Source organism: Lycium ferocissimum, unplaced genomic scaffold, assembly GCF_029784015.1.
Source record: "Lycium ferocissimum isolate CSIRO_LF1 unplaced genomic scaffold, AGI_CSIRO_Lferr_CH_V1 ctg8100, whole genome shotgun sequence".
Classification (NCBI taxonomy): Eukaryota; Viridiplantae; Streptophyta; class Magnoliopsida; order Solanales; family Solanaceae; genus Lycium; species Lycium ferocissimum.
Window position 1 is genome coordinate 40,979 of NW_026727092.1, and position 11,090 is coordinate 52,068.

General features: G+C 34.4%; 1 protein-coding gene across 1 annotated transcript; it reads right to left on the reverse strand.

The window, feature by feature from the left end:
- Nucleotides 1–6,401: 6,401 nt before the first annotated feature.
- Nucleotides 6,402–9,750, reverse strand: LOC132045825 (receptor-like protein EIX1). Its single transcript, XM_059436403.1, is given in 2 exon segments — nt 6,402–8,584; nt 8,586–9,750. Coding segments are annotated over 2 exon segments (3,066 nt in total). The 5' UTR covers nt 9,720–9,750; the 3' UTR covers nt 6,402–6,652.
- Between the last annotated feature and the right edge of the window lie 1,340 nt (nt 9,751–11,090).

The window sequence follows — 11,090 nt, forward strand, 5'->3', positions numbered from 1 at the left end:
TACTGGGATTCTACTAGGTATGTTATTGTTGTATATTTTACTTTTATAAATTTTTTATAAATAATGAAAAAAAAATTCTTACCCACCACCCCACCCCCTCCACGAAACCCCTCCCCCCTCTCCCCCCCCCAAATTTCAATTTCTTATATTTTACTTTTATAAAAAAATGGAAAAAAAAAATTCAATTTCATAAAAAATTTACAAAGTAAATTTTTTATTAAAAAATGGAAAAAAATTATCTTACCTTCCAATTTCATATATTTTATTTTTATAAATTTTTTATAAAAAATAGAAAAAAAATTCTTACCCCCATCCCACCCCTGAAATTGCTATTTCATAATATCAATTATGAATATATGAAAATTTTAATTTAACTTGCCAAAAGAAAAAAAAAATTATAAACATTACACTTGAAATAAATATTACACTTGTATAATATGGGCTAACCCATAACCAACCCACCTATTTGTCACCCAACCCATATTTACCCACATGAAATATGGGCAGTTTGAAGCCCAACCCGTTTTTGTTCAAACCATTTTCTACCAAACCAATTCCAACTAAACCCACCGATTTGCCACCCCTATAGATTACTAATAATAGGTCTACAGATTTTGATCTATATCTTGATACTTTAATACACTATTTATGACAAAGAATATTATATGAATACATATTTTCATCACTAAAAGATTTCTTTTCTTATGCAGAGTGTGATTAAACTTAGGATTTGACATATTTTTTGCTTATAATTACTATTGTATATAAGGGAGAATACCATTTTTTTTGTAGTCCTCACGTAGATTTTTTTTGTCTCTTTTTACCCCTAATTAAAAATTCTATTACTTTGTGAACTCTTACAAATTTTGGTAAATTTTAAGAATCTTAAGGGCTTTTTTTATGTCACTAAAGATAATGATGTCATGAAAAAGATTAGTGGTCCCTACAAAACATGCTTATACATATTTGAGTCTTTTATGAGAAATATATTAAATTTGTTTAAAATTATATATTTTCTTAAGAATTTATTATAGACACTTAAAGAATATAATTATCATGTCAATCAAATTCTATAATATCGCCTTAATTATTGAATTAAAATATTATTTTTATAATACTATTTATTATTTTTGATGTTAATTACCAATTATCATTTGCTATTTAAAAATTTCTTCATCCGGTTATAGATAAAGTTTTTTATTTTCTCTTGTAATTTTGTGTCGTACATGTTAGCAAAAACAAGTAATTAACAAAGATTTCTCTCAAGGTAAAATTAGGTATAAAATCAAAAGAATAAATACAAATAAACTATCTATCATTGTTAAATATACTTAAAAATGAATCGAAATTGTAAAGTATCATCCGAAGTACGTTTGTTAATTATGCAAATTTTACGTGCGCACGCTTTTAACATAAAACTTATCTAATAAATTAATATATTAAAAGAGGTACTATAAAATATTTTACTTATGAAAACACTGTAGTTAAAGAAACCAAACAAGAATAATACTAAACAATTGCAAAAAGTGGAGTATAATTTTTACCTTTTAATATTAAAATATTTTGCAAAATACCGCATAATCAAAGACAAAATAGTTAAATTCAACATGAAAAAGTTATTACAATGTGAATTTCATAAAATGATTTATTAAATTAAGAAAAAGAAAAAGATGTTATTTTTTAACATGCATCTTTTGGAAGGAAAATGAAAGCTTAAAGTAAAAATAATTTAATTTTATGGACTTTTCAATATTTTTTTTCCTGTGTTTAATTTGAGAAAACATCTACAAAAATATCTTGTAATATCAAGGGTCTTAATTACTTATAAGTGAACTTTAATGATTTCATCATACAACAATATTTTTTCGCAGTAAATATTTTGACATTAATTGAATATTGTAATATTTTTTGGTAAAAAATAAGTAAATTTAATTCAAAAAACAAATGAAATTAATTTAACATATGAAAAGCCGAATTTGGATCATCGGAGATTTTAGTCTAAAAATATTTAAGTAGAATAGCAATTAGAATAGCCAATGTTTGATTATTTTTTTTAAAATCTAATATATAAACTAAAAAAATGTTTTCCCTTAACTTTCGGATAGAATTCTATTGAAAGTATCAAATTGATGTTAGAAAAACAAACAAACAACAGCAAATTTTTTTTACAAAAAGTCTACAAATTGAATTTTGTAAGATCGGTTTGGGCTCGGGCTTAGCACGGGCCAAATGACACTAGTAGTTAAATATAATTTAAATGCCAAATGCCGTTACTGCGTATCATATAGTATTCGCTATAACAATAAAAAAAAATTGAAACCAATGATGCTGTTATAGAGAGGTTTGACTGTACATAAGTCATGACCTAAACTTGTTAGGAAAAACCAATTACACCACGTTAACTTTGACCCCTTATGTCCAGATTTTGTGTGTTATAGGAGTCAACTCGGGCGCAATGGTTTGGCCTGGTCCGTCCATGGACTCCTTTAACGCACAACAAATTTTGTGTGTTAAAGACACTTTTTTGTCAATTTGTTTTTTGTCCAAGATTTCTGGTCATTTTCTCGTTTTAAAACAGCCTTTATCTTCGACAGTGTAAAGACCGCGTACACTTAGAGGCATGTAGCTCATTGTATGGGGTTCCCACGAAAACCCCCATGCATTCGCGTGGATCCGATATTTGTAGTGAAAAATCCAGTAAATATATAACAAATACAACTTTGGAACCCATTAACAAAGTGTGTTGTTGGTCTAGTGGCAGAGAAGGTACCCTACAGTCCCTACTTTTGGTCAAGGGCAACCTTCAAATTCTGGATCTGTCTCTACGTACACTCCACCGCTCCTGCATCTCCACCTCGTGGCATTATACCCAGATGTTGTTGTTGTTGTAGTACTTTGGTCATTTTCTTCTTTTCTTGGGTCATTTAAATTCAGGATTCCTCAAATGTCTTCGCCTCGTATTGCCAAGTAAGATACAATTTGATTTCACTTTTTTTCACACGCTTTTTATTTATTTGTTCATTTTTGTTCTCAAAATCCCTTCCCCAAGACCCCTTCACTGTTCATTACCACACTTCAGGCCAACCAAAAAAGTTTCAAAATCATTGAATAGAAGTTCAATTGGAAAAAATTGGAAGATTTACGAAAGTATATATAGGAACCAAGCAAACATATAGGCAAAAGTATTAGCAGCAAAAACTCACGATTGTAGCAATGAGAATCTCTACTTTCCCACACGATAAGTATTTCTAAATGTCTAGACTAATAAAAAAAAGTTTATACGTTGGTCCATTGACTTTCATCTTTATTTTTAAGTACTTTTAATTAAAAAATCACAGTACTACAGAAAAATAATAGTATTTGGCCAATTTACCAAGTACCAAGCCATTCAAGAATTGATGAATCATTATAATGCATGAGCATGAATAATCAGGTAACAAGGGTGTTCACGTATCAAGGTTATAATTTGTGTTCAATGAAGATTAATGGCACTTCCGGTGTCCTAGCCACCAAGACACGTGGGTAAAATTCATTCACACTCGCGTTTATACCAAACCACATTAACAAAATGCCATATGTTTTCAAGATTCAACAACCTGGGGCTCCATACAATATCTACATATAGAAATAACATTAAAAGCAAAGCAACTGTCAAGAGACCAGATTATTAGAATACAAACATTCAGTTATCAGGCCCTTAGTTTTGCCTTCAACCTTGCAAAGCAGAGTGCTGAATAAAGAAGGATCCAATTCTGACATCCATTTAACCACTTGAAGTAGGCATTGTAGAGAAATATAGCAGAAGAAAAGTAAATCGGAGAAACATACACTGGCAAGATCGTAACTAAGATCTAAGATTCAACTAAAGAAGAAGCTATGAAAAGGAGAATTTGATTATGGAAGAAAGACTTTCTTAAATTGGCTTAAATGACTTACAATTGGGGTTGGTTTTGCTTGGCTTGGCTTGATTACAAATGACTAAGGCCACCCCTATTTATACTTGTCTAGGGATGCTTCTAGATATTATTCTAGATACATCCATAAGAAAAATCTAATCATCTTTATCTCCACTACTCTAGAATATCTAGATTTTTCTTTAGGATAATTATCCAACATCCTACACTAGACTATTCTAGATAATTCTATCCTCAACTATAAATATCTAAGTGTCTAGAATTTCTAGACAATTCCTAAATACAATATATATCAAAGATATTATATTATAACTTTCTAGAAACTCTTTTAAATATCTATGATATTTTTGTTCTTCCAAAAATTAACTTTAATTTTTCACACTCCCCCTTAAAGTAATTTTTGGAAGCTATCCCGAACTTGTCGCGGAAGAACTCAGACGAATCTTTTGGACGTGCCTTGGTGAAGATCTCAGCAATGTTTTCCCGACACTTCTTCCTTCTTCAAATGATGATGGTTTTCCGCTCATAATTGGGCCTCCAAAGAAACATGAATACGTCCGGATAAAATTTTCATCTCCGTAATGCGCTTCTTTGCCACTATTTCTTTTGACCTTTGTGAACCACGTGACTCATCTTCATACTGAACTTCACATTCTTGAGTTTCCAGACTCCCCCTTTCTCTTAGCTCCTTAAAGATTGTGTTATTTGGAGAAATACCTGAGTCGGTGACGATCTGACCATTAATTTCCTGTGAAGACTCAGCACTACCGTAGGATCCACCACCAGATTCCTTTTTCAGCTCCTCGATGAACTGTTTGTCAGCTTTAGAGCATCCGAGAACCATGTTATCTGTCTCTCCATATGAAATCGAGCCTTCAACGTCAACCTCTTCATTTATTTGACCGCTGGCTTCTCCATCTCGCTTTCGCATTTGATCCGAGCTAGTGATTGAGTCCGATATGGCGTATGATTGGCCGAGACCTCAACTTCCACTACGACTCCCTCAATGCTTTCTCTAGAATGGTCACCATTTTCATATATAGTTTTAGAACCTTCATGCTCGGGTTCTACTTTCAACATCCTCCACATCCGTACTTTTATTACTTAATTTTAAGATCCGCTTCGTTGATTTCCTCGATAGCCTACCACGTCACTAGTCCGAACGTCATTGGAATCTTCTTGCTTTTGATGACACCGTTGTCTTCCTTCTCCACGTAATGGACCGTATTATATCCCGAATCCACGATCCACCTCTTTCGAAACAGAGAAGCTCAAGGCATCTACTACTCGAGTCTCGGCTACAAAGCACCTTCCCCAATCTTCTTCTTCGGTGAGCTCTCTCCCGCCTCGAGCCATGTAGCTTTCCTTGGCTCGGCAAAATCTTTTTATGTGTCCTACTTCACCACATCGATAACATTTAATAGTCTTCTTGCCATTATTAGAAGACTCTTCCTTCTCGTCTTGGCGAGCTTGACCCCTCATGGAATCGAGAACGTGTCATCTCTCTCGAGCTACTTTGCTTTGGTCTTCCTTTAAAATTCCTTGTAAGCCTAAAGAGCATTTCCTTCCCTTTCTTTGATAGACACACTAGCCATCCGTTTGGCTAGTAGCTCCCGTGATGACAACAAATTCTCAAACTCCTCCAAGGATGGTTGTTGAGCCCATCCTTGAATCGATGTAACAAAAGGGAATATATTAGAAGCCGGACCACCGAATGATAATTTTTCTCATTCGTGCTTCGTAGATAGCCTCATCCGTATTTAATAAAGAAATCTCTCGAACATAAGTTCTTAATCCTCAAAAATACTCGGCAATAGAAAGATTACCTTGAGTGGTGTTCGCCAATTCATTCTCCGCATTTGCGGCCAAGCTTCATCCTTCTTGTTGAACGGCCGATCGAGGGTCCTCCATATCTCATGAGCCGATTTGCACCTAATAATATGATCAAATAAGTTGTGAGAAACGGACCTCTTTAGGATGAACTCGCTTTCGCATTAATCCGCTTCCACTTCTTGTACGCGTCGCTATTTTTCGGTCCGTCATAGGAGGACTCGTGTAACTACCATTAACAACATCCCACAAATCTCTCCCACAAAGTATGACTCATACATGTCTTCCATATCAGAATTAGACCGATTCAACAACTCCATCCCCAGTCCATTAACACGACCGCTCAAATCCATTCAGAAAAACCAGTTGAATCCACCACTGACCCGATCTTGAAATAAAACCCAGAAGCCAATTACGGCTATGGATAAGGCTCTGATACCATGTAGAGAAATATAGCAGAAGAAAAGTAAATCGGAGAAACCTTCGCAGCCTAAGATCGTAACTAAGATCGGAAGATTCAACTAAAGAAGCGAAGCTATGAAAAGGAGAATTTGATTATGGAAGAAAGACTTTCTTAAATTGGCTTAAATGACTTACAATTGGGGTTGGTTTTGCTTGGTTTATTGACTTGGATTACAAATGACTAAGCGCCACCCCTATTTATACTTGTCTTAGGATGCTTCTAGATATTATTCTAGATACATCCATAAGAAAAATCTAATCATCTTTATCTCCTTTACTCTAGAATATCTAGATTTTTCTTTAGTGATAATTATCCAAGATCCTACACTAGACTATTTGTATAATTCTATCCTCAACTATAAATATCTAAGTGTCTAGAATTTCTAGACAATTCCTAAATACAATATATATCAAAGATATTATATTATAACTTTCTAGAAACTCTTTTAAATATCTATGATATTTTTGTTCTTCCAAAAAATTAACTTTAATTTTTCACAGGCATTCCTCCATGAATCTTTGAACAATAAAGAGCCTGACACTCCCCAAAATGCAACAATGAAACCCAACGCCATCGATATGTAAAACTCTTTAGAAAGAAACACATCATCATTTTCTTGAAAAGTACTGTCATAACCAACATGAGGATTTGGTGGAGAAAATGTAGGACACTCTGGAAGAGGAGGGCCACATAGCTGAACATTTCCACCATATGTTGAGACATCAAAGCCTTGCAATTGAGTGCTCGATGGTATTCTCCCAGAGAAGTTGTTGTTTGACAAATTTAACACGCTAAGAAATGTCAAGTTAGCAAGTCCTACTGGGATCTTCCCTGAGAGCTGATTCCCTGACAAGTCTAGACACTCCAACATCTTCATCAAACCGATTCCTTCAATGATACTTCCTGACAAATTGTTTTTTGATAGGTTCAATGATGCCAGTGCAATCATTTTGCTAAAATCTCTGGGGATGTCATCAACTAGTTCGTTGCTAGAAAGATCGATGGTCTTCAAAAGCCACAAGGTATTACGGTATTCTGACTCCTTGTTTTTCCATTGAACTAATGCATTGTTGTGGTAATCCGGGCTGCTCCTTGGAATAAATCTTGTGATAAGCGAATCATCCGTCCCCAGTATTTTCGACGGTTGTTGCAGTTCGGTGAAATTGCTGAAGCATTGGGGAATTCTTCCTGATAGATGGTTTCCAGAAAGGTCCAGTATTTGAATAGATTGAAGCTGACATATACTCGGCGGAATGCTCCCAGAGAATCCGTTGAATCGAAGGCTCAGAATGCCCAAATGAGCTAACTTAGTCCATATCGATTCTGGGATTTTTCCAGTCAATGAATTTCTTCCCAAATCCAAGACTTGTAGATGTTGGCAATTCTTCAAAGATGCAGGAAAATTTCCACTTAAATTGTTGTTACGCACATATAGAGAGGTTAAAGAGGATGAAGAACAGAGAGAGGATGGAATGCTTCCAGATATATTGTTATTGGCCACATTAAGGACCAAAAGATCACCCATGGGGTTCCAACAATCAGGAATTTCTCCAGACAAGAGATTTTCTGACAAGTCAAGGATATGGAGTAAACGAAGTATACATATGGCGTTGAGTGATCCAGAAAACTGATTTTTGTTGAGATATAAGTCATGTAGCGATTTAGGAAATCTTGGTAAGGGCCCAGAAAAGTTGTTATAACTGAAATCTATGACCATAAGAGCATTATTAGCTAATAAATCATGTATCTTTCCACTGATTTGGTTGTAAGAGAGATTCAAAGAATATAACGTGGAAGGCGACTTTGGAAACCAACTAGGCATTGTGTCCGAGATACTATTAAGAGAGAGATCCAGAAATGAGTAGCTATTCTGAGTTTGACGCCATTTTGGAAAAAGAGGCCCAAGATTACTAGATGAAAGTCTAATAACCTGTAGTTGAAAACATGGAACCCAATCAAGGCTAACATTCCAAGTCAAGGGGTTGGAAGACAAGTCTAAACTTTTCAAGTTGCAAAGGTTGGAAAGATGGGATTCAGAGATTGTACCTTTTAACAAATTATAAGGAGCATCGAAACTTTCAAGGTGGAAAAGTTGCCCTAAACCTTGTGGTATCGTTCCATTGAAGTGATTAGACTTTAGATGCAACTCTCTCAATGATAGAAATAATGCCAAGTCTGGTAATGACCCTGTCATTTGGTTATTAGACAAATCTAGATATTCAAGACTGGAGATTTGTCTAAAGCTTTCATGGAAAGTGCCATTTAACAAATTGTCGTGTAGCCTCAACTCCCTCAAGGTTGAAAATCTAGTAAGATTATTCAATGAACCAGTGAGTGCATTTCCCTCAAAGGACAAAAATTCAAGCGATCTATTACTCTCCTGATAAGATACTAAGCAACTCAGAAAATGGTTGACTTAAGTGATTGTATGTTGCATCAAGAGAGCATAAATGTCTCAAATTCCCAAAAGATTCTGGTATCCTGCCTTCAATACCAACTCCAATATGTAATCCCAAAAAATGACGGCCAGAAAATTTAAGATGTTCCAAAGATTTCATGTACCCAAACCCGCTAGCAAGTTGACCTAAGTCATTGTATGAAAGATCTAGGCTAGTAAGACTAGTGAAGTTAAACAACCAACTATACGTTGCAGGAGACGAATATTCATTATCGGAGATGTCAAGGATGGAAAGACGAGAGGAGGAAATATTGGCTAGGACAACTGATGAAGGAATGAATATGGGGAGTTCACAGGAAGACAAATGCAATTCCCTCAAATTAGGGAGCTTGCTTATCTCTTTCAACCAGTTTTTAGCTTGCACATTTGATTTACTTAGATCTAAGTACTCCAAATACACTAGATGAGGAAGCCACTCAAGGCTCTTGACTGTTAAAAGATTGCCACCAAGATCAAGCGCCCTTAAGTGTGTCAGATTTTGGAGCTGAGGAGGAATTAGACCAGTAAATCGGCTGAATCTAGATAGAGGAATTTCACCAATTACTCGGCCGAGCATAGATGAATGATTTAGGTACTTAGGAGGAATTAGACTAGTAAATCGGCTGACACTAGATGAGAGATTTAGGTACTCTAGTCTTTTGAGGTAACCGATAAAATTTGGTATTTGGCCACTAAAATTATTGGAACTAAGGTCCAAGTACTTCAAATACTGCAACTTAACCAATGAAGTACTAATCTTACCTGTCAAATACGTGTCCCTGTTACCACAAAGATTAAGGGCGCGTATATGGCCACTTGTATTACTGCATTTGACGCCCCACCATGAACAGCATTCCTCATTATCTTCTTCATTTCCCCATGAAGAAAGTATATTCTGTTCGTCTGTGAGACCTCGTTTGATCTCGAGAAGAGCTTCCCTCTCCTTTGCTATGCACAAAACTTTTGCATGATCCCCTCTTGAAATTGATCCAAAAGCAAAGCTTTGATGCAGGATCAGTATTGATAGACAGATCAGTAGCAAATAAATTGGTTTGTATTGTGGTTTGGTATCCATTTTTTTGTTTGTTTGTGAAAGAGCATATGCAAGAAGCAAATGAGGAGTTGAATGTGAGGAGAAAGGAGTACTGATCAATACTTGATATATGCATTTTGAAACAAATTCTAGTCCCCCCAGTTTGTACTCTATGGAAGACTTGGTCTTTTTTTTTCTTTTTACTTGGTCTTTTTTTTTTTTTTCTTTTTCTCCCATCTTTAAATCTAAAGATATAACAAGGAAATTGTAACAATTGTGAAACGTAAATTAGAATTTCCTGCAAGACTTGAGGACTAGCTGTAGTCAAGTGGAACAAAGTTTCTTAGACTATGGTATAGTCGCATGAGTGCTGGATTATTATCTCGGAAAGTCGGCATTTCTGTTTTTATTTCAATTTTTTGACAAAAGTGACCTTTTAGATTAAGCTATTATTCGAGAATGTCATCGAGAAATTAACTCTTTATTAGACGGTGTCTAGTGTTTACTAAGTGCCTTGGTTTGAACTTTCTTGTATGCGTTAATAAAAAAGGTGTTGATTCAATTACTTTCATAATCATAAACAGAGTTTCTGTATAAAAATATTCATCTCTTGGTAAAAGAACAAACTATTTTTTTTTCAATTAATCCAATAATTTGTATTCGTAAACAATAAAATTTAATAGTATTTAAAAAAAAAAATCAATTGCCCAGAAAAAGTTTTATTCAAGATTCGAAACAGTTTTAAAATCTAAGCTAAACATGCTTAGAAAGCTGGAAATAAAAATAAGTATCAAATCATGCTACAGTATTATTTTTGGATTTCAAGAATTTTCCAAGTCTTCCTTTGCCTTTTCTAAAGTCTATAATACAGATATTTATAGGAGTGTACCCCTTGTAGCTGTGGTGTAAAAAAAAAATAAAAAATAAAATAAAAAATAAAAAGGGGTCGCACAATGGCAACTGAAGAAAATCAGAGCGTCCAGTTACAAACTTACAATCTTAATCAACGTGAAATAGTGGAAGTAATTAATGTAAAAGGAATAGACAACTCCAAGGTCTAAAATGCTGAAAATTTATACACACCTCGGATTGGATGCACTGCTAAAATATCACTATTTTCTTATTGAAATTGTCCACTAGAAAAATGTTTAGTAGCTATTCCCACTAAATGTCGGTAGCAAAAAATCTAAATAGTAGTGTTTTTCATACGGAAAAATCAGGAAGTTTCTCAGCGTTTGTAGGAACATTTAAAATCATGTGTTTTACATTTGTACAGTTCGGAGGAATGAGGTGGGAAAATCATGTTTTAAAACACAAATCTTCCACTGAATGTCGTTGAGAAAAACCTTTATTTCTAATAGTGATGGATGCGTAAAAATATAAATTTTATTAGATTCATTTTCATAAATTAAT